Source organism: Leguminivora glycinivorella, chromosome 16 (genome assembly GCF_023078275.1).
Source record: "Leguminivora glycinivorella isolate SPB_JAAS2020 chromosome 16, LegGlyc_1.1, whole genome shotgun sequence".
NCBI classification, from domain to species: domain Eukaryota; kingdom Metazoa; phylum Arthropoda; class Insecta; order Lepidoptera; family Tortricidae; genus Leguminivora; species Leguminivora glycinivorella.
In genome coordinates this window covers 378,284-401,918 of record NC_062986.1, presented here as the reverse complement: position 1 = coordinate 401,918, position 23,635 = coordinate 378,284, and the positions used below count along the sequence as shown (strand labels likewise).

At 47.5% G+C, this 23,635-nt stretch overlaps 5 protein-coding genes across 5 annotated transcripts in view; 3 read left to right on the top strand and 2 right to left on the bottom strand.

Moving 5' to 3' along the window:
• Positions 1–3,091, bottom strand: part of LOC125234866 (E3 ubiquitin-protein ligase TRAIP-like) — an 8,736-nt gene extending 5,645 nt beyond the window's left edge. Inside the window, exons 1-4 of the mRNA XM_048141289.1 lie at positions 2,480–3,091; positions 2,184–2,296; positions 1,866–2,078; positions 1,478–1,636 (exon numbers count right to left, since the gene is read on the bottom strand). Of these exons, the coding sequence (XP_047997246.1) occupies positions 1,478–1,636; positions 1,866–2,078; positions 2,184–2,296 (485 nt within the window). The 5' untranslated portion in view covers positions 2,480–3,091. The remainder of the gene's footprint in view (positions 1–1,477; positions 1,637–1,865; positions 2,079–2,183; positions 2,297–2,479) is intronic.
• A 123-nt stretch (positions 3,092–3,214) lies between these two features.
• On the top strand, positions 3,215–12,030 carry LOC125234865. The gene is made up of 5 exons (XM_048141288.1): positions 3,215–3,337; positions 5,265–5,492; positions 8,059–10,389; positions 10,818–10,946; positions 11,542–12,030. Exons 1-5 carry the CDS (start codon positions 3,215–3,217, stop codon positions 11,791–11,793), a joined length of 3,063 nt encoding a protein of 1,020 aa, XP_047997245.1. The 3' UTR covers positions 11,794–12,030.
• A 1,781-nt stretch (positions 12,031–13,811) lies between these two features.
• On the top strand, positions 13,812–18,186 carry LOC125234716. Its single transcript, XM_048141079.1, has 5 exons — positions 13,812–13,866; positions 14,163–14,333; positions 15,068–15,244; positions 16,900–17,001; positions 17,361–18,186. The coding sequence occupies exons 2-5, from the start codon at positions 14,238–14,240 to the stop codon at positions 17,496–17,498; spliced, it is 513 nt and encodes a 170-aa protein (XP_047997036.1). The 5' UTR covers positions 13,812–13,866; positions 14,163–14,237; the 3' UTR covers positions 17,499–18,186.
• A 288-nt stretch (positions 18,187–18,474) lies between these two features.
• On the bottom strand, positions 18,475–19,932 carry LOC125234715 (uroporphyrinogen-III synthase-like). Its single transcript, XM_048141078.1, has 2 exons — positions 19,843–19,932; positions 18,475–19,689 (listed from the first exon to the last, which is right to left on the bottom strand). Exon 2 carries the CDS (start codon positions 19,634–19,636, stop codon positions 18,887–18,889), a length of 750 nt encoding a protein of 249 aa, XP_047997035.1. The 5' UTR covers positions 19,637–19,689; positions 19,843–19,932; the 3' UTR covers positions 18,475–18,886.
• A 365-nt stretch (positions 19,933–20,297) lies between these two features.
• Positions 20,298–21,779, top strand: LOC125234717. Its single transcript, XM_048141080.1, has 2 exons — positions 20,298–20,600; positions 21,047–21,779. The coding sequence occupies exons 1-2, from the start codon at positions 20,298–20,300 to the stop codon at positions 21,215–21,217; spliced, it is 474 nt and encodes a 157-aa protein (XP_047997037.1). The 3' UTR covers positions 21,218–21,779.
• Positions 21,780–23,635: the final 1,856 nt, after the last annotated feature.

Below are 23,635 nucleotides of genomic sequence, written 5' to 3'. Positions count from 1 at the left end.
TAGTTGGAAACAAAACAGATTAGCTCAGTGGTATGGTTTCATTGTTTCTGGTAATTTGTTTCCTGCTACCCAAAGGTTGTCTGGTAGAGATCGCTTTTAAGCGATAAGACCGCCTGTTGTTACCTAGTTTTAATGGTTTTATTAATGTAATTTCCTTTTAATAAGTGGTGCACAATAAAGTATACTATTATTATTTGTTTGTCTTTTCCATATCTCGGGACCATGGGGTCCCGGACCTTTGGGAGGCATGCGTGGGGCCGAAGCCAACAGCACAGAGGCCCTTTTAGACATTTTAATCTAAAGGTAAGGGATACACATGGCGGATATTATTAACATTCTGTTGAACGAATTATACACATAGCTGGGCATTAACTCGTTAATCCGTTAATCGTTAATTAACGAAGTTAACATTTTGGTTAACGGATTAACTTTTAAGTTAACTTTAAAGAATGTTAACGGATTCGTTAACTTCCGTTAAATTTCTTCGAGCCCGTTAATCGTTAATCCAGTTCCGCACGCGCCGAGTAAAACTTGCTCTGACCGCTACTGTAAAAGCCCGGAGTAAGGCGAAACCTAGGGTTTTCACGTAAATTCACAGTCAGTACAGACAAATTGGTGCCTTTGAATCACTTATCAGGCCAAAGTGCAGAGTTCGGCGGGCCGCGCTATCTACCAAGTTACCGTGGATCACAACTTCGATTACAGTTGTCTCAATCCGAGGAACCTACGTACCATGACTACGACCGCATGATTGACCCAATAAAACATATAAAACCTAGTGTTAACGCCCTGACTGGCAACACAGACAGGATAGCCAACCTCCGGTCACCCCGCTGATCCAATGAGCAGCGGCCAGAGCCTCGACCTGCCGGACCAATAGGAATGAAGACTGAAGCGCCGCGGTTTCCCCCGTCGCGACACTATAAAAGCACGGTGCGCGGCACCAGCGACCCTTCTTTTCTAACCAAAATTCTCTCTCCGCTACGTGTCCTAGATTAGAACCTCTCATTGTAACTAAATCCATTAAAAGAAATGGTAATATATTTTATTCCTGTTTTATTTAAAGAAACTTGAGTTCCGGCTCAAACACCTAAAATTTACCGAACCAATGTCGATATGTCCAAAGAGAACAATATTTATTAACATTTTGCTTTTACCAATTGACAGCTGGGATTTTTTTAAGAAATTTTGGCGAACTTCGGGCTTTTACAGTAACATATAAACTTACGCAAATACTAAATAGTTGAGTAGGGTTTTTTATAGCGATTAACGGATTATCAATTAACTTTAACTTCCATTAAATTGGTTGAAATGTATCGCTTTAACGATTAACGAAGTTAACTTTTATAGTAACAGATTAGCGATTATTGAAGTTAACTATTTGATTAACGGTGCCCAGCTATGATTATACATAGCAGTAGGTCAGGTGTGATCAATCTTTTCCTTCCTGCAAGCAATTGAAAAAAGTCTCATTTACCCATTGAGAGTCTGCATATTCTTCTTGAGCACCTCATTTTCTTCCTTCAGCCGCTGTGTCTCTCTGTTCTGTATTTTGACATACTCTAGCTGTTCCCGCAGTGCTGACACGGCTGAATCCCGGCTCACAAGTCGCTTCTCTGCTGCTTTTAGTAGCTCCCTGTGACAAACATTGAGTTTGAGACAAACATATAATTTTCTTGGATACACAAGTCACCAATTCAACCAATTTCTCCCAATGTGTCTCATAATCATAATTACACTATCATTAAAGGTATACAATTCACAAAATTACTATATTTGAGTGAGAACTAAAGAAGAAGCTGAGACCCTTTCAGTCCGTTACTTAAAAATAGAGGAAAGTTAGATTAACTAGGTTTGCAATTTACTCTTTCTTGCTAGCCTCTTGTGTGGCAGCAGTGAGCTTGTCTCTCAGTTCCTTCTGTTCTGTCTTCTGTGTCCGCAGCTGCAGCATGGCGTCGTCCAGCCGCGACTGCAGGGTCGCCGCATCCTCCCCCGAGTTCTCGTTCGACACCGTGGGGTACATGCGGAACATGCACCGGTCTGTCACCTTGTTGCGGCATTGTGGACAAGATTTTGATCTGGAGGGAAGATATCAGTTCACATTACTTTAGTGCCAAGTCTTTAACTGAATGATATCAGGAATCAGAATGAATACATGCCTATAATATAAATAAACAAGGTACCTCTCGATCCATTGCGCGAGGCACTGGTGGTGGAAGAGATGGCCGCACTTGGTGACGTACAGGCTCTCGGCCGGGTTCACCAGGTCGCTGCATATCGTGCACAGGATGTGCATCTACCGGACACAGACTCTTTGTTTACATTCGTAGGTTATATTTCTTAAGTATAACAAAAGTAACCTTTATTACTTGTTGGTAACTTATTTACTATACACAGTAGAACTCTATACATATAAAAACCAATAAAAGATGCGAATGCAACCATTAATTAGCTATTTCTTAACGTTAGTGAAACTTACCGTCAGGTTTTATAAATTCAACTACCAACTAAATTGGTTACAAGTTAAAAGAGGCTAAGTATCATTTTAATTTGTCAAGGATTAAATGATTTAAAGTCATAAGTTGATCATTGTAAATGCTTTTATTTACACGAAAATAAAGTTATCTTTCAAGTTTCACGAGAGGTAAATCAAAAGTACTTTGACATTTTATTCGCCGTTTCGTTTCGCTCTTCAGTTCACTCCCTTGTCGATTGCCCATGCTGCACAACGGCTTTTGTGTTATGGCATAAATAAAACAGTCTTGAACAGCTTTGCATTTTAATTTAATGTATTTTGATGAAATAGGTATTATTTTCATGTGCGAAAAATACCTACAATTACAAGTAACTTCTAAGTTTTAGTAGGAAGCGTAAATTATTTGATATTTTCTCGAAATTAATTATTTCACACCCAGGCGCCACTCCTCTCTTCAAAAGTCGATCCATAGACAAAAAATGATAACAAACATGGCGTCCCCATAAAGCGTCATTAGATTGAATTTGTTTAGCTTTTCGTCGATAAAACGATAGCCCCGCCTCTGGATTATGTGGTTACAGACCGGACGGAATCTCGATGTCATCGTGCGGGCGAGGTAGGCCCCGGCAGTTGTGGTCGGAGATGGTCGATAGGAGTGGTGGTGTGGATGGGTTGGTTATGTTGTGTTATGGGTGCAGGCGGAGCATGGCTGCGGGCTGCAGGCTGCGGTAGAGCGCGATGCACGCGGCGGCGGCGCGCTACGTGTCGGTGAGCGAGCTGTACTCGACGGACGAGGTGGAGCTGCTGCTGGACGAGATTCGCGACCTGGAGCCCACTAGCTGCCGCGGCGAAGACATACAGGTGTTGTAGCGCTCCCACCCTTTTAGTCCTCCATCCCTTGTCTTCCAATTCTACAATAAATAACTCTTGAACTGTAATTGTTGCTTTAAAAGTTTGGATACTTTCTCTTGTACTAAACCAAATATTTAATGGCAATGGGGTTTCCTTCTAGATTCTAACTGGAATGATCTGTATGCAAATAGGCATATTATTCTTGCCTTGGTAAATGTGCCCTAGATCTGTTTTAAGTGCCTGCTTGCCAAGGTGAGTGAGTGTGATTACAGTGAATAATTTAACATGGATCATTTGTAATGCTTTCCTTCCACTGTAGTTACAGCTACAGCTGAGCACAACTTTGAAAATCTGATTTCTTTGTATGCTTACATGTCTGAAAATATCCAAATAATGTCTATCCTAAAGTTTTTGCACAGCAAACTCTAATCTTCTTCAACATTAATGTTTTATGCCAACAGAGTGGTATTATTGTTCTAATTCTATAGATTTAATAGTATAATTTGAGTATACATACAATAACATTAATTTACATTATTTGGGTAGGGTTAGCACAGTAGAGTGAAGTTATTAAATTTCTCTTTCACTGCAGTTAAAATTATTTTAATTTGGGTATACTGGTGACAGTGGTCACTTCTTAACACAGACTAGATTTTTGATAAAGATATGGAAACTTACATTATGCAAAGAAAATAAATTCAGAGTTCTGATATGAAGTAGACATGAAGTTAGCATTTTTAAGTCATATTGAACTACAGTAGAACCCGCTTAAAACGATTCTGAGGGGACCCAGCCAAAAAAGCGTATTATACGGGGAATCGTATTAAACGTGAAAAAATTGTGTTTCGTCGCAAACTTTTAATATGGTTACTTTTTTTTGGAACGATAATGCTTTTTTCTTATTCTTGACATCACTGAACCAAAGATGGGACAAAAATTCATAAACTCAAGACCGAAACTCAACACCGCAGCAGTGATAATAAGCGAAGTGTATGTAGATAGGTACGAACTATCGCACTAACCGCTGAGTTAGGACGATAAATAAGAAATTTATCTTTACGGGTGGCGGCGTCGCCAGAATCTCGTAATTAGTACAGTACAAGTAGTTCCAATTTTTCTCACCCGCATAAATAAAGTTGTAAAGTAATGCAAGGTGAGGGGCTTTAGATGGTGTATTAAGCGGGGACGCGAGTCGTATTAAGCGTGAAAAGATGTCTTGAAAACAGGTCTCAAATTGCAGGGACCGGCGTAAAATGGCGTAATATGCGGGAAATCGTATTAAACGTGATCGTTTTAACCGGGTTCTACTGTACATATTCAAGCTCATGATTTCACATCTATCCATCCTATGCTTTTGATTTCTTCTCATCTTCTGCATTTATCACTTTCTTGGTGGTGCTGTTTGTGAACTAATCTGGACATATGCTAAGTTGCATCTCTGAGGCTCCTCAATTTGTGTTCATAATAAAGTATTTGCTATCACTAATAGTGAAAGGATGTGGGCATTATGTGACTTGGCTTATGCCTAGCTACCCCACTGTCTCTCGGGTATTGGTGAAAACTAAATTAACTCTGCTTTAACATACTAACAACAGCACTCTTAACTGGACAATTGTGGACCTTATGTAAGGTTCACAATTGGGGTTGGCAACTATCAAAGGTTTGCATAAATGCTGGCACTTGCATCAGCATCGGTTTCGCCTGGCTATAATTCCACATAAAAATATGAATTTGATGATTGATACAGTTGCAGGGATTGAGAGGATAACCCGTGCATATGCCAGGTGCTAGGTAAACTGTCGGAGCGGCCAACCCCACGTTCAGTTAAGCGTCCCTGCTCAGGCGGGGCGGGCGAGGTCAGGTGGTTTACTCTGGCATGTTATAGTCGGGCCGGCGGGTAGAGTCGGGTGCGGGTACAAGCGCGGGTTTGGTGCAGGACTTCGAGATCGCGGGCAGCGGGCTGGGCGGGCTGGCGGGCGCGGGCGCGGCGGGCTCGGGCGCGCGCTCGCCGGGCGCGGGCTCGGGCGCGGGCACGGAGCGCTCGTGGGACTCGCACGCGCACTACACCCGCGCGCCGCCGCCGCCGCCGCGCCCGCTCGCGCCCGTCTACTGCCGCTGCCGCCATCTGCTCACCGCGCACGGCGCGGCCATGCTCTTCATTACGGTCAGTCACCTCACCTCTAACGACCACCTCGACATCTCAACATTCCAACAAACTTATCGCAGGAGGAGCATGGAATGCCACTATTATATGTAAGGACAAGTAAGCTGCAGAACTCCATGTCTTTTGTGAATGGATAACAATATATTATATACATTCATATAAAGAATATACACTTACCAACAAAGTGTCCATCATACTTATGGTTGCGGTTGCAAATAGCCAAATACTGCAGGAGTTCTTTAAGTAGAGAAAATGTTAACTCTTAGGAACCCTGCTGAGCAACAAAATGTGAGTGATATATTTCAATAAATTGCAATACTAACTTCTAACATAACATAACACTTACTAATAGAATCTTGTTTGATTTTAAAAGGATTTTTTTCAGGAATTAAAATATTTTGCACCCTACACAGATAGAAAAGATATTTTAATTTAAGACGGAAAACTCTCTCAAACACTGTTATTTAAAAGGAATAATATAATTCTTCATCTAATAACATGGACTCTTAACCTAAAGGGATATTCCTTTTTCAAAGAAGAATCAAAATTGTTCAGTCGTAACTTTATATACATTTGGTACAAATAGGACAGATTTGAATCAAAGAAGTATTTATTTGCAACAAAATATTACACCGTTTTAGTATGAATATGCTAGTTCTTAAAAAACGTCTTTGGTTCAAGTAACCTTTATTAAAGCAAAAATAAAAACCTGTTAAAAGAAGATTCACCACAATTTAACTACAAGAATTCTGCGTTTTTAATAGGAAATCATAATTTCTTAATTTAACTTTTACGTTCTACAGTCAAGACATAAAAGTTTAAATAAAAAAATACACGGTTTTACGTCAAGATTTAGTTCAATCTTGGCTTGATTTTAATAGTTCTTGATTTGATGCTTTGCAACTCCATTCAAAGTTCCAGAATAACTTAAAACAAAAATAAACACAGATTTATGTCAAGATTTATTAAGTTCTTGGCTTTGTGTCACAAATTCTTGATTTAATGTCTACAAGCTCCATTTGAGAATCAACAAGTTCAAATCAAAAAATATCAAGGTTTTACTTCAAGATTTAGAACAATCTTGGCTTGATTATAATAATTCTTGGTTTGATGCTTATAGACTTCATTCATAATTCGAGCAGGTTTTAAATAAAAAATCAACACGGACTTAGGTCAAGATTTATTACATTCTTGGCTTCATATCACAAATTCTTGATTTAATGCCTACAAGTTCCATTTGAGAATCAACACGTTTAGATCGAAAAATAATAAAGTTTTGCTTCAAGATTTAGTTCGCGCGCCGAGCGGCGACACCGGTTTAGTTACCAAAAAACCCGCTAGATGGCGCTGACCCCAGCCCATAGAATTCGTACATCGCGGTGTTAAGATTTTTCCCGATTTGGTTAGGCTCGCCGGTTGGAACTTGATATGTATCGAATCATAGGAATACAAATTCCGACATAATAGCCCCCTGCTTCCCTCTGGGAACTACGCGCTATTATTGAGGACTATCCTAAACGTGCTTCCGCTCCAGTTCTCTCTCTCTCTCTCTAACTGGCTGAGGAACTCGTCTTCGTTCTGAGTTATAAGCTTGTAACGTACGGGTTATTGAACATAATACACACCTCTCACGTCATTTCGGCTTTCCCTTCTCTCCCCGCGCGCACCCTCGCTACAAACATTATTTACTCAATCTAAGAAATATAAAATTTCATTTCAAGAAATTATATATTTTAAATGAAATAAGATAAATTACATCCAAGAAGTAAGTATATTTGGTTTAAGATACTTACTGTTTCACCCCAAGAAACATTAAATCTAACTTCAAACATGTAAATCTTCATCTAATACTGTCAGAACTTTTAAAATGAAAAATGTATATATTTGGTGTAAGTAACTAATTGTTTCACCCCAAGAAACATTAACTTTTACTTTAATTATGCATAACTCTTAACCGAAAACCGTCATAACTCTTAATACAACAATTTTATTACTTAGAACCAAGAAATATTATACTTGTTTTTAAGAACTTGCTGATTTGCTTCTGAGTAATAATTATCACTGAACAAAACGTTTACGCTCTTGGAATAAATGATTAAGTTTTTAAAAAAAGATTGTTTTGCTAATCATGTTAAGATATAAAATGGTTAGTGTAAGTAATAAACATCGAGACATTTTATGTTTTATATCAAGTAATTAAAATCTTCCTGATATGGGAAACTGGATATCTCTTGGTTCAAATAGGTTTCTTTGGTTGAAGAGATATTTTCTATCTGTGTAGAATGTACATTTTAATTCATAACTACAATATTTCCTTGTGAGAACATGTTTTAAATGTGATAAGAAGTGGCATTCATTTTGAAATAGTATCCCATTCCATTTACATGAGATACCAGTGGTCTAGTGGTTCATTATATTTTTCCTTAGTAACTAAGCTGCTATATACACAATTTGAATAAGAATAAATAAATTCTGCATTACTAAAAATATATTATTTGCTGCATATCTGACTTTTACGGTGTGTGGAAGTTGAAGAAGCATTCTAGTGGTAATGTGTTGTTTGTAGCTGTGTTCACTGGGTTGCGCGAGCTGCGTGTGGGCGGGCGCGGGGCTGCAGGTGTGGGCGCTGCCGGGCGCGGCGCGCGTGCGCCTGCTGCAGCTCGGGGCCGTCACCGGCGCGCTCGCGCACCTGGCGCTGCTGCTGCTGCGCGTCACCGGGCTCGACGCGCTGCTGCCGCTGCGCTGGGACAAGCTGGTGAGTGCCGGCTGCCGTGCGCGGCTGCAGCTCGGGGCCGTCACCGGCGCGCTCGCGCACCTGGCGCTGCTGCTGCTGCGCGTCACCGGGCTCGACGCGCTGCTGCCGCTGCGCTGGGACAAGCTGGTGAGTGCCGGCTGCCGTGCGCGGCTGCAGCTCGGGGCCGTCACCGGCGCGCTCGCGCACCTGGCGCTGCTGCTGCTGCGCGTCACCGGGCTCGACGCGCTGCTGCCGCTGCGCTGGGACAAGCTGGTGAGTGCCGGCTGCCGTGCGCGGCTGCAGCTCGGGGCCGTCACCGGCGCGCTCGCGCACCTGGCGCTGCTGCTGCTGCGCGTCACCGGGCTCGACGCGCTGCTGCCGCTGCGCTGGGACAAGCTGGTGAGTGCCGGCTGCCGTGCGCGGCTGCAGCTCGGGGCCGTCACCGGCGCGCTCGCGCACCTGGCGCTGCTGCTGCTGCGCGTCACCGGGCTCGACGCGCTGCTGCCGCTGCGCTGGGACAAGCTGGTGAGTGCCGGCTGCCGTGCGCGGCTGCAGCTCGGGGCCGTCACCGGCGCGCTCGCGCACCTGGCGCTGCTGCTGCTGCGCGTCACCGGGCTCGACGCGCTGCTGCCGCTGCGCTGGGACAAGCTGGTGAGTGCCGGCTGCCGTGCGCGGCTGCAGCTCGGGGCCGTCACCGGCGCGCTCGCGCACCTGGCGCTGCTGCTGCTGCGCGTCACCGGGCTTGACGCGCTGCTGCCGCTGCGCTGGGACAAGCTGGTGAGTGCCGGCTGCCGTGCGCGGCTGCAGCTCGGGGCCGTCACCGGCGTGCTCGCGCACCTGGCGCTGCTGCTGCTGCGCGTCACCGGGCTCGACGCGCTGCTGCCGCTGCGCTGGGACAAGCTGGTGAGTGCCGGCTGCCGTGCGCGGCTGCAGCTCGGGGCCGTCACCGGCGTGCTCGCGCACCTGGCGCTGCTGCTGCTGCGCGTCACCGGGCTCGACGCGCTGCTGCCGCTGCGCTGGGACAAGCTGGTGAGTGCCGGCTGCCGTGCGCGGCTGCAGCTCGGGGCCGTCACCGGCGCGCTCGCGCACCTGGCGCTGCTGCTGCTGCGCGTCACCGGGCTCGACGCGCTGCTGCCGCTGCGCTGGGACAAGCTGGTGAGTGCCGGCTGCCGTGCGCGGCTGCAGCTCGGGGCCGTCACCGGCGCGCTCGCGCACCTGGCGCTGCTGCTGCTGCGCGTCACCGGGCTCGACGCGCTGCTGCCGCTGCGCTGGGACAAGCTGGTGAGTGCCGGCTGCCGTGCGCGGCTGCAGCTCGGGGCCGTCACCGGCGCGCTCGCGCACCTGGCGCTGCTGCTGCTGCGCGTCACCGGGCTCGACGCGCTGCTGCCGCTGCGCTGGGACAAGCTGGTGAGTGCCGGCTGCCGTGCGCGGCTGCAGCTCGGGGCCGTCACCGGCGTGCTCGCGCACCTGGCGCTGCTGCTGCTGCGCGTCACCGGGCTCGACGCGCTGCTGCCGCTGCGCTGGGACAAGCTGGTGAGTGCCGGCTGCCGTGCGCGGCTGCAGCTCGGGGCCGTCACCGGCGCGCTCGCGCACCTGGCGCTGCTGCTGCTGCGCGTCACCGGGCTCGACGCGCTGCTGCCGCTGCGCTGGGACAAGCTGGTGAGTGCCGGCTGCCGTGCGCGGCTGCAGCTCGGGGCCGTCACCGGCGCGCTCGCGCACCTGGCGCTGCTGCTGCTGCGCGTCACCGGGCTCGACGCGCTGCTGCCGCTGCGCTGGGACAAGCTGGTGAGTGCCGGCTGCCGTGCGCGGCTGCAGCTCGGGGCCGTCACCGGCGTGCTCGCGCACCTGGCGCTGCTGCTGCTGCGCGTCACCGGGCTCGACGCGCTGCTGCCGCTGCGCTGGGACAAGCTGGTGAGTGCCGGCTGCCGTGCGCGGCTGCAGCTCGGGGCCGTCACCGGCGCGCTCGCGCACCTGGCGCTGCTGCTGCTGCGCGTCACCGGGCTCGACGCGCTGCTGCCGCTGCGCTGGGACAAGCTGGTGAGTGCCGGCTGCCGTGCGCGGCTGCAGCTCGGGGCCGTCACCGGCGCGCTCGCGCACCTGGCGCTGCTGCTGCTGCGCGTCACCGGGCTCGACGCGCTGCTGCCGCTGCGCTGGGACAAGCTGGTGAGTGCTAGGCAGTAGGCGCCCGCCTCGAAGACAAGCTGGTGAGTGGCCAGGTTGCCGGGCGCACTGCTGAGACAGGCGGTACGTAGGACAATCCGAAATTAATTTAGTTTATGGTGAATTGGTGATATGTAGCGGTGTCTGATTCCGCGGTCGGCGTGGATATGTTGAGCCCAATCAGAGTGCAGCAGACTGTTCTGTAAAGATAGAGGTCCATGATCTAAAATATTGGATGAACAACTCATTATGAGTAACGCAAGTAGATTTAGAAGTTGTGCTATCATGGCTACCGTATATGGCAAAATTTTGAAAATATTTGCAAATAGATTGGTACGAGTAATAGAGAGTAGATAACTAGATACCTCCAATAAATGATCACTAACTAGCGTGTTGGCAGAAACGTCTCAAGTAGTCTGTCATGTTTCCAGGGCATGGCGGTGCACGCGTGGAGCGGCAGCGCGCTGCTGGCGGGCGGCGCGGGCTCGCTGCACGCGCTGTTCCTGCCCGAGTACCGGCTCGCGCCCACCTCGCTGATGGCGCTCCTGTTCACTGCCTCGGTGAGTACGATACTTCGGGTGATAAGTTTTGGTATGGTAGACTGGCAAACTAAGACGGAAATAGATGTCTTGACCTCATTGCTAAAAAGTTTTAACAAATCATAGCTACCTGAACGCTGTGCGCTACACTGAAGTGCGGACATAAGAGAACAATCTCAAGATGAATACTAAATTGGGATAACTGCATTGGAAAGCAGACCTGAAAATGCTGGGTTGAAGAGACAATTTTTTCTCAAGAAAGAGGTATGACTAGTATGAGGCTTATTTGGAGAAGATGATGTGACGTTTACATTCAGACGGACGTGATGATTATTCACATAATTTTTTGTTGGCAATTGTAGAAAATCGACAAGTATATACAATAATTTTAAGCTAAGACGTGCCATCCTACAGACTGCGCCAGTACCGAGACTACAGAATTTCAAATCGGATCTCTATGGAATCATGTGGGGCGTCAGCGGCCCACATGGCAATCGAATAAAATCATCCAAAGCGGTCTGTCTCGTTTGAATTCGTGTGGTGCTCCCCATACACCTCGACACTTAACATTTGATGATTATCGCAGGAAGTATTTATGTGAGTTTTGCGTTTGCAGGGGTTGGGGTTGAGCGCGGCGTGCGTGTGCCTGACGCTGGTGGGGCTGCGCGTGCGCGCGTGCGTGGCGGCGGCGCGGCCGCCCAGCCTGGCGGCGGGCGCGGCGCACGCGCGCGGCTCCACGCGCTCCTCCGCCTCCGGGCGCGCCGCCTACCGCGCCGTGCCCGCCGCGCCGCCCGCGCACGCGCACGCGCACGCGCACGCGCACGCGCACGCGCCCGTGCCCTCCACGAGCCGCCAGCACCCCTTATAGTGAAGGCCGGCCGTCCCGTAGTGTAGGAGCACGAGCCCGGGCCCGCCCCGCCCTAGGTTAAGGAAAAATGTACTAACATTGTTATAGGAAATAATTTTATACTGTCCGCCCTCCCGTGGCCGCCGCCGCGCCGCGCGACATATCACCGGCCCGCTCCGGTTCTACGATCTCATAAACAGACTATGTGCGAGTGATTTTTACTTTTCAATTTTAATTATAATATATGGTTTTTATACAGTTTGTCGTTTTATTTTGGCGTCTGGCCATATTTATTTACGAGTCCTATTAAGTTTTACAAAATTCAAAAATGTATTTTAATGAATCGGAGTACTTTTATAAAGCAGGTAACATGATAAAGGGACAGAACTTGCGTACCTCTACACTTGTACTGATATTTAGTAGCACAAAATTCTGGACGTGCTGTTGCTAGACTCTTGTGTCAGCAGTCGCCAGTGATAATTTGTTTTAGAACTTTGAATATATCCATGAAAAATCGTGAAATATATTCTGAGTAGAATTAATTCTAAAACCGCGTTGATTCCTTCTTTCTAATTAAACTATATCTTACAACAGTTATTTTTAAGGCTTCGTCACACAGGAGCGTTTAGAGTGCGGGACACGATAAGAGCGGCGCGTGCGACACTAACTTCACGAGTCTTACCCAAGAAGCAACACTATATTATGGCGACTGCTCAAATGCGATCGTATCGGCCCGCTGGCGGCACGCTCGCATCGCACCCCGTTCTCAAAACGCTCTATGTGGCGGAGTCTTTACAAATGAAATAACAGTAGGTAGGTATAGTATCAGATCACGGCTAGTAGTACTGTACTAGATAATATGTTAGGTAGATAAGCGATATCATTTGTTATACAAGGGGGCAAAGTTGTATTTTAACGCCGAGTGTGGAATTGAGAAACGATCAAGTGAAAGGATTCTATAGTTGAACCACGAGCGAAGCGAGTGGTTCGAGAATAGAATCCTGAACTTGCGAGTTTTTTAACACACGAGAAGTAAAATACATTTGCACCCGAGTGTAACACAAAACTTTTCCCTTCACTATTATAGCGAGGAAACTACAACGCAAAAAATGTGTTTATCACTGCTTCCAGTAGTTCCACAGGTAGTAAATTATCTTTATTACTAGATTCACCTACTTTTATCAATTTTAAAGCAGTTAATTTGACTTTATTCAAGGTCAAATTACTTTACCCACTAGTGGATAAAATGCGTTTTTACCCGCTGGTATTAAAGGACAAAACACGTGTTTCCGAGCTAGTGAGGGGAAAATAACTATTTTAGGGTTCCGTATTTTTTTTTTCAATTGCCTCCTAATCGTCAAACGCGGCACTTTGTTTAGACAGCAAAGATATGATATCGCGATAAGCGTGCTACGAGTAAAATCGTTCTGTAATACATAATGCGATCCATTAGATTGGTATGTGGATTCGGTCCGGTTATCGGAAATCAAGACTAGGTACCTAATCCTTTTGCGATACAAACAAATTCTAATAAAAAATATTGTTTACGTATTTATCTTTTTGGTAAGATATGTACACATTTCGTATTAATTATAGGTAATATTGGGCTGCCACTTATTATAATTAAGTACTAATTCGTAGTTTGTTCTTGCTGGAAAAGCAATGCCGTTGCGATGGAGATTGGCAGTCCTTTCTTAAACTTCTATCTTATCAAAACCAAAGACAGTGTATTTAGGACAATAAGTATTACCACTAATTCGACAAGCCAAGGTCTATTGTAGGATATCTCATCACGACGACCATCAAGTTAAGCTCATACCTGTACTGCCACCAACATTGTTAATTATCCTAGCACCTTACGTGCTTTGCAATAAGGACCATGAATCATCAATTTAATTTGTAAATTGATGATATCGAAATTATCATAACAAATCACGGCTAATTTTATCCTTTCGTTATCAAAGCTGAGTGGATAACACGAGTACACAATTAACTTTATCTAAATCCTTATTCACGTCAGTCTTGGCATCGCTTGCGCACATCGCCGCTGCCCATTCCCCGCAAACTCTTTCACATCCTGAATTGTAATTTTTTGTGAGTAAAAATACATTGGTGAACTATTTTAGCCTAGCTGTCAGGGCCTGCATCCAAGAGTAGGTATTTTAGGTACCTAGCTAAAATCGTAGGCGCTTCAAATAGCATATCGTATCGTAGGTAGTTGTCTCTGAGCCGGTCTTCCGTATTGATGCGACAGAGCCAGTTCTACACTCACGCTAAAAGCGCTGATCAGTCCAAAAGTGATACTTACATGAAAGTTTGTGATTAAGTAGAGGTATTGTCGTAAAACAAATGAGTTGACAATTGGTCCTCTTCTGTGATGATTTTACTAGGTACTTGCTAAATTATGCGGGATCGGAAGGTGGTGATCGGTTGCTGAGTGTTCTAGTGTAGATTGGAAATCCAAGATGGCGGCGGAGACCGAGATGGAAGTGCTGCGGGAGTATTACGCGAACAGCGACTACTTGAGCTCTCCTGAGGGAATCATGAAGCTGATTGCTATCGTGAGTATTTGCCACATTGTATGACATTTTTATGTAGGTACTTAACAATTTTAGTGTGTACAGGTTGAGCAACGCGCATGTTACTCTACTGTTGGTGGCTACGGGATAGGTACCGTAGATATCCAACAAACCTTAACAAACTGCTTTCCATTGACGGCCTTATGTAGGTAACTTGACGGCTTGGCGGCGATCAAACGGTGATTAAATATAATAATTGTATGATCAATTTTCACTTCAGGGGTGAAAAAAAAATCAACATGACATTAGAAATTAAATCCTAGCTCGTAAGTGCGTTTTATCCGATCCGATATCGGATGTAGGACCGATATCCCATACATTTAAGCCGCCATTTTTGATTTTTGCCTATGAAATCCTTCCGACATCCGATAGGATTATGTGAAAACGCACCATGACCATCATCAGACCGTCGATGGATCCTTACAAATGTTCAGCATTAGTCCGTTTTCACATTATCCGATCCGATATCGAATGTGGGGATTTAAATGAAAACATTTCAAGATGTCGCCTGTAATGTATGGGATATCGGTCCGACATCCGATATCGGCTCAGATAATGTTGAAACGCACTTACGCTGAAGCTTGCAGTTGAAGCTTGAGCGGTTGCTCACTGTTCTTACGTAGCACAGCACAGCCTAGGTTGCTTGGTTGGTTTAGCTAGATTCTGTCAACAAAAAACATTCTTGTACTTGCGTCCAAACCCGCTTGTATTCGCAGCTGGGCTGCTTGTGCTCGGCCGTGCTGTTCCTGGCGGGCGGCGGCTGCGCGGGCGCGGCTGCGCTGGCGGCGGGGGCGGCGAGCCTGGCCTTCCTCGCCGTGGGGCTGCTGGCAGTGCAGCTCACGGCCACGCTGCTCGGGGCGCCACTGTTCGCGCCGCACGCCTGGCTCTACTGCGTGAGTATGGCGGAGGGGGCGGCGAGCCTGGCCTTCCTCGCCGCGGGGCTGGCTCTACTGCGTGAGTATGGCGGAGGGGGCGGCGAGCCTGGCCTTCCTCGCCGCACGCCTGGCTCTACTGCGTGAGTATGGCGGAGGGGGCGGCGAGCCTGGCCTTCCTCGCCGTGGGGCTGGCTCTACTGCGTGAGTATGGCGGAGGGGGCGGCGAGCCTGGCCTTCCTCGCCGCGGGGCTGGCTCTACTGCGTGAGTATGGCGGAGGGGGCGGCGAGCCTGGCCTTCCTCGCCGTGGGGCTGGCTCTACTGCGTGAGTATGGCGGAGGGGGCGGCGAGCCTGGCCTTCCTCGCCGCACGCCTGGCTCTACTGCGTGAGTATGGCGGCGGGGGCGGCGAGCCTGGCCTTCCTCGCCGCGGGGCTGGCTCTACTGCGTGAGTATGGCGGAGGGGGCGGCGAGCCTGGCCTTCCTCGCCGCGGGGCTGGCTCTACTGCGTGAGTATGGCGGAGGGGGCGGCGAGCCTGGCCTTCCTCGCCGCGGGGCTGGCTCTACTGCGTGAGTATGGCGGCGGGGGCGGCGAGCCTGGCCTTCCTCGCCGCGGGGCTGCTGGCCGTGCAGCTCACGGCCACGCTGCTCGGGGCGCCGCTGTTCGCGCCGCACGCCTGGCTCTACTGCGTGAGTATGGCGGAGGGGGCGGCGAGCCTGGCCTTCCTCGCCGCGGGGCTGGCTCTACTGCGTGAGTATGGCGGCGGGGGCGGCGAGCCTGGCCTTCCTCGCCGCGGGGCTGGCTCTACTGCGTGAGTATGGCGGCGGGGGCGGCGAGCCTGGCCTTCCTCGCCGCGGGGCTGGCTCTACTGCGTGAGTATGGCGGCGGGGGCGGCGAGCCTGGCCTTCCTCGCCGCGGGGCTGGCTCTACTGCGTGAGTATGGCGGCGGGGGCGGCGAGCCTGGCCTTCCTCGCCGCGGGGCTGGCTCTACTGCGTGAGTATGGCGGCGGGGGCGGCGAGCCTGGCCTTCCTCGCCGCGGGGCTGCTGGCCGTGCAGCTCACGGCCACGCTGCTCGGGGCGCCGCTGTTCGCGCCGCACGCCTGGCTCTACTGCGTGAGTATGCAGAAAGATAACAAAACAACTTGCCTTTTTCAAAACCCAATCTATATGCCTATGACAGGGAGACGTGCCTAAGTAATAAGGATTGATTGGTTCCTTTGAAATATCTTCGGACAGCACCCACGTCCCACAACAAGGGAACTGCCACGTGAAAATCCTCGGTTTGTGTTCATCATCATCATCATCATTATATCAGCCCTTTATGCTGCTGAGCATAGGCCTCTCTTCTAGTACGCCACTCGTCCCGGTCCTGAGCTAGTCTCCTCCAGTTGTGACCTGCAAATTTCCGGATGTCGTCCACCCAACGAGCTAACGGATGCCAAGCGCTTCTTACTTCTGTGAGCGGCCACCATTCTGTTAACATTTTAGTCCATCTGCCATCACTCTGCCTAGCAACATGTCCCGCCCAACTCCGGTTTGTGTTGACGTCGTGCTTCTCAGAGGCGTTTTGTAGGGTTTGGGCATTGAGTAGGATATTATTGTACAAGTTGCTGGTAGTCCAAGAACACGTCATATAGAAGACAGTGACCAACTGAAGTTTACCTGCTGTTACAGGACGTTGTGGGCAGCTCGGTCCTCGGCGCGCTGCTGGTGCTCAGCGGCACTCTCAGCCTCACGCTGTGCGAGCTGCGCGGCTTCGTCTCCTACGTGCATGCTGTGAGTTCTGTTGCGATCGATCCATCCAGGCTATAAGCACACCTCGGAGTCCTCGGACAATGGATGGCCATCAAATATACGAAAGAGGCGCGTTCTTCGTTTCGTACGCACAGTCTAAGCTCGTGTAGGTGTACGCGTACCATGCTCGTATGCGTAAGACTGCGACCAGTCGACCTCTTTCATTCGTTCTTGACAGGCGGTAACTGAAAGCGGGCGTGCGGCACTTTCAGCGGGGAGCGGGAGTGGCCATACTGTACGATAACTACGATAGTACTCTTTATTATACTGTGCTATAAGCTAGAAAATGTAACAAAACATTTCGAAAACTGCCAATAAACGAATTGTTACTTGTTTTTTAGCCACTAGCTGTATGCAACGCAGCGCTTGTAGTAGGCGGCGCGGTGGCCACGTACGCAGCCGTGACGCGGCGCTGGGACGCCGCGCGCGGGCCCTCGTGGGAGCCGCGCAGGGAGCCCCCACCGGACGTCGATGTCTAAGGGAGCTCCGCACACGACAATGGGCTCTCGTGGCCGCCGCAGAACGTCGACGTCTATGGGAGCCCGACACACAGCACTAGCCCCAGGGCCTCTGGAGGTGTCGCGGCGACACACGCCGCGCGGCTCTCGTGGCCGCCGCAGAACGTCGATGTCCGACGAATCTCAAAGCAGCGGCGGTGATAGTTTGGACTTTTATAAAGTGATTTTAATTTAAAATGTAGTGTGTTGTCCTCATGGTACAAATAATTTAAGTAAATTAATAACCACGTCCCACGTTACATATGGATCCTCTAAACGTGTCCTATTGCCAGTCTAACTAGTCAAGTTTGCCGTCGTGTTTTTGGGTCACTGTATTAACAAAATTGGCTACATTTTAATAGTAGGTAAGTTAAGAGTTTTGAATGATTCACGGTTATTTTCATTAGACTTATATTGACCGGGATATAGACCGTGATTACCTTTTTGATTTTTGTCGAGCTCCCGATATTAGTATTAGTAGGTAAGTTTTTAGGAGTTGAATGGCGCATAGCATAAGCCTAATTAATATAAACTGCAATATAGATGCCTGTGTGGTGACGGGTTAAGAATTTCACCACCCCCTTTCTTCCCGTGGGTGTCGTAGAAGGAGACTAAGGGATATGGGTTAAATTGTGGCGTAGGCGAGAGGCTGGCAACCTGTCACTGCAATGCCACAGTTTCGTTATCTTTTAACCCCTTATTTGCCAAGAGTGGCCCTGAAGCTTTAGTAGTTTTAAGTGCTCTGCCTACCCCTTTATGGGATACAGGCGTGATTGTATGTATGTATGTATGCAATATAACTATGAGGCAGTTACCTTTAAATGTTTGCATACCATATTGTAGGAGAATTATGCAAACTGGTGTTGAGCAATGCTCCTGTGTCCACCGCCACCGCCGTTATACAGGCGCCCCCTGTGATTAGAATATTGATGTGGGTGTTGTCAATATCAAACTACTCTTACTTTTTATAACTTTTTATCAAATTTTGTATATGTGTAAGAATCATAACAAACAATAAAAAAATATAACAACACCAACACCTAATGCTTATGATTTCTAAATAATTGCACTGGGAATACATTATTCATAAGATTTATATATTATTGCATGCACATAATTGAGTTATTTACTAAAGTTACTTTATTTAAATGGAATTAGTTACACTTTTTACAGAAATGCAAATTTGAAGCTGTTTCATGGCCACCAGATTATATATATCAGTCTTTTATATACATATTACCTTGTTGTTGCACTCTTCAAATGTTCAAAAGAAATATTACTATTACAAGCAACATTAATTTAGCTGCATCTAAAATAGGCCAAACACTGAATGGCACGGGGTCACTACTTGTTTGTACTCTACAGTGCCACTAACTACTAGTGCTCGCAGCAAAATACTTCTGTACCGACTCTATCACACTCTCTGCTCTCGGCTTTTCAGCTACACCAGCTATCTCCACACCCAAATTCTCAATTTTATGCGCAGTAGAGTTCCCAATTGCGAAATATGGCAGATCCGTCAGCCTGTTGCTGAACGTCTGCAGCTGCCGGTGGATGTACTCACAGCCCGAAGGACTGAAGAAAACCATACAGCACGGGTCATGGGTCGAACCGTCCAGCTCCATCAAATTTGCTTTCAAATTGTCATTCTCCTTAGTCTCATAAACAGTTAAAGAATCTACCGCTATACCTTTAGATTGAAGGATGGTCGGGAGGGTTTCGGATCGTAAATTTCCACAGGGGAAGAGGAACTTGCTAGAGCTGTCATTTTCTTTGACAATGACCTTAGCGAGGTTCTCGGCATTGCCGGCGGTCGCACCCAGCGCCTCGAGGCCGAGCAGCAGCTTGATCTTGTGCGCGGTGGCGTCGCCCACGGTGTAGACGCGGCGCGCGCTCCACGCCACGAAGCGCGCCGGGTCCCAGCAGCGCGCCACCGCCTCGGCCGCGCGCGCGCTCGTCAGCACCAGCCCCGCGTACTCGCCGCGCAGCGCCGTGCCCAGCGCCTCCAGGTTCACGCACGTGAACTGCAGCGGCTCCACGAAGATCGTCTCGTAGTTGTGCTCGCGGAACGCGCGCTCGTACTCCTCCGACGCGCCCTTAAACAGCACCACCTTCTTCATTTCGTCGACTCAGCGGGCGCTCCTTTGTGTCGCGCGGCCCATGACAGGTGACCCTGAGGAACGAGGAAATACCGTGAGAATATTTGCGACGCAACTGAATTAATGAGGCGATCGCGAACCTGCTTGTAAACAATGCACGAATTATGAATGGTGGCAAAATTACTATGTTAATCGGGTGCATCAAAAAAATAACAATTTGTGCTTACGTTTCTTTGAATTTCGTCTGGCCCAGTAGTTTTTTTAGACAGAAAACAGAATTGAAAGTTTTGAATACCCTTTGTATTTTGACGTTTCCGTATTACGTCGAAATGACAGCAGAATGACAGTGACACATAGCTGACAGAACAATTTTTTAATTTTTAGCAAAACTGTTTAAGTTACTTTTTAAACCGTGTGTAACAATGTAGTCTCCTCGAACACGCAAGTCGCACTTGCGTTTTGTTTCACGGCTTTTTATATGTCGCTGAGATGTCGCTGTCATGTTACATTTCAAACCGGAGAGAAAAAAATCTTGTCACCGTATTTTATAACGCCGACCTAATCAATTTTGACCAAAATAATAATAAATTATATTTTAAAGTATATCAAAAGATACTTTATGGTTTCTTCACGGTCGACTTACCGCTGACTTTCTCAGGCAGCGTGCTGAGCGGAGGTCCCGATGGCGCTGCACAGCTTGCCTTGCAGCACCAGTGCGCTATGGGTGCTGACGGCTGCGTTCGTTTTGCTCTCTGTGCCGACTTCCTACATTCTACCGAATAAATCACAAGATGCTATTGCCGTAATAGATGGCGCGGTTAATCTGGATATCGCGTCACCGGAGAATTCCTACACGGTCGAATTTTTGCAATCATATTATCAATCTGCAGATCTTCTCCCTCATATCATAATGCTCGTCATCGGATTTATTGTTTACCTTTTCGAGTGGATACACAGAAAACTAATGGAAAGAAGAATACTTAAGGTAAAGTAGCCTCCCCCCCACTTTAAAATGTAGATGTGGCCCTAACGACCCTGGCGGCAAGTATGTCATAACTTTCTGCGAAGGTATTCGTGAACTCGAACTTCGCCAACGGTTGTAAATTATTTGGCAAGAAGTTTGACGAAGCAATTTGTAAGTTGGACCTTTAGGTGCGTCACCAAATTGGGGGAAGATATCTGGAAGTTCGCTCGCCTGAATTGAGTTGAGTCGCTGTTCACATGTTTTGCATAAATATCTTTCACTAGAATTATAATTAGAAACATTCTTGTGCATCACAATGATTTTAGCCAGGCATAACCAAAAATATTTGATAAGTATTTTATTTTACGACTGTTGAAAAACGGGACAACCAAGTTGTTTTGCTTACCTGATTATATCCCTAAGTTAGTAATAGTTGAGAGCGTTCGCATGTTTGTTCGGTTGTGCAGCTGCGGTCGTTCCTGGGCGCGTCGCTGGAGCGGCTGCGCGAGGCGGACGCGCGGCGCGAGCAGCTGGAGGGCACGCTGAAGCTGGCGCGCGGCGCCTCTGCCGAGTACAACCTGCTGCTCTTCCTGCTGCTGCGCGCCAAGGACGGCGACTACGACAAGCTGCAGTGCTGAACATATCCTTACGACACTTTCTGCTGAGCGGGACAAACAAACGAATATAGGTATTCTTTCAGTCTCTGTTTTAGCAGGGAGTGTTCGGCTACAGGATAAAACCAACTTTAAAAATCGTAAAAGACTATCTCACCACACCCAGGTCACGATACGCCGCACCCACCATAACTTACGGGTGCGGCGTATCAAGCTCGCGGCGCGGTGCGTTAGTCTGAGGACGCTGTTTCGTCCAGCAGCTGCTTACTTACTGAGCGAAGATATTATCAAAGTCTCTTTTTACGACTTAGTAGCTAAGTTTTCTGCTGTCTAAGTATAACATTTGTCAGTTTGTTGACTAATATTTGAATTTTATCTGACTATATTGTTTGTGAAGAGTTTTGTTATATCGAACTAAATATAATTGTAATCATTACAAGCAAGACGAACTTAGCCATTCATACTTCGTCTTAATGGTAGAAAAGGGTTTCGGTGTTGAAAGTAAATGTTTGTTTCGCGGGTTTTATAGCGCATTGCTGTTTATTTTAATGTAAATTATCGTATTAAAGTGTTTTATTTGAATCAATAATTTGTTTTGAGTTTAAATCCTTTCAAACACTGTATATTAGATATCAATTGTTATTATGACACCTTTTTAAGAGTAGGTACAACTTAACATAATGAAGCAACGAACGCGGCTACAATTTGAAACAACCTCCAACTTACGGCAGAACAAAATAGCAGTGAAGCGTCACGTTGCGTCTGAGAGAGGTCAGTACAGCGTTTACGGCCGTAAACGAGCGTCTCGCAGCGCTCCTTTGTGCCGGTTGCTGCCGGTAACAAGCTGGACTCCGGTTTGGGTGACAGAAAGACCGACGCCACCATCTGCATATTTACTTTCAATGCTTTACTACTAGGGAACAATAGTTTTTTCTAAATTAAAAAAAATATATATATTGGTAATTAGCATTAAAGCCTCCGCCACACATAAAGCGTTTTGATAGCGTAGCGTTAGCGGAGCGCAATGATAGCGGTGCGCCGCCGGATGAACGCTGGCGTTCCGCTCGCAATCCGCGCTCGTTAGTTCCCGCCGGCGTCCGCTGGGCGCAACGCCATCGTTCGTCCGGCGCACCGCTATCATTGCGCTCCGCTGACGCTCCGCCTACGCTATCAAAACGCGCATGTGTGGCCGAGCTTTAAGTAGTTTACAACCAAATATCAGCAACGCTGGCTTCGTTAAGAGGGTACGACCATGAATCAGCAACAGGCGTCGTCCTTACACACAAACAATAAAACCTATCCGTAAGTTTTTTCTTGTGGTCAAGTGGACAAAGTTTTGTTTCTTCTTGTTTTGTGAACCCATATTAGCAATAAATCAAAAAGTTAAACCACAAGCGTAACATCAAGTGGTTGAAAGAGTGGAATCTTGAGAGCTATGATGCACATTAATGTAAGAAATATACTAATTGAAAAATATTACGTGAATATTACAAATCAAGAGTTGTATTTAACGAGAGGGTCTCAAAATTTAGAGTCTAAACTTTAGACGACGCTGAAAACTTTGGTATACCTACTCATGTTATTGCAAAAAATGGCGCTGAGCAACTACATTACGTTTATTCCACACTTTCCACAGTTTAGCTCTGCGACTTGTGATACAGGACTACAGTCCAATCATCGAAAGTAATTCGCATACTTATATCCACTATCTCCGACATACTGTCCGTTACTTTCCACCCCCTTGGTGGCGGGTCTCGCGCGGTGCGCGTCACGCGTCCGTGCCGCGGCCGCGGCCGTCCCGCGCGTCACGCGCCGTCACGCCGCACGCCGCACGCCGCGCGTGATGAACCGCTTTGTATTCCGCGCACGAGTACCGGACCCTCTACCACGAGTCTAATGTGTTAGAATAGCGTAAATGTCGCGAATATGTAAGGTTTGTAGGTAATTATTGGTTCTGTTCTAGTAAGTAACCGTTTGGGGGCGCTTTTCACTCTCTCCGTCGATATTAATTTTTTCGTGTCTTTGATGTTATCGAGTAGTACTTAGGTAGCATATTTTAAACTATGAATACTGATAGTAGAGGCTAAGGGTATATTCGAGCTAATACAGGCAATGCCCTTAAATAAACGGCGCACTTGTACGCCCCGTCGGTTGGGAATTTTTTTATTATTTTATTAACACTAAGCTCAAAGTAAATTTTAAATTAGAAAATTGCTTCTTTGGGCGAGACTTGAACTCACGGCCATTAGACCGATACTCCAGCGCTCTGCCACCTGAGCCACTAAGACATTTTACATTACGAAGTCACGTTGATGCACATAGGAGGTACCTGCTTATTTCTAGTGACAGTTAAATTCAGCTAAGTATATTACCTATGTGACATTATGAGCCGCTAACACCATCATTACATTGCGGTAACACTTCACACGGATCCTGCTCAGC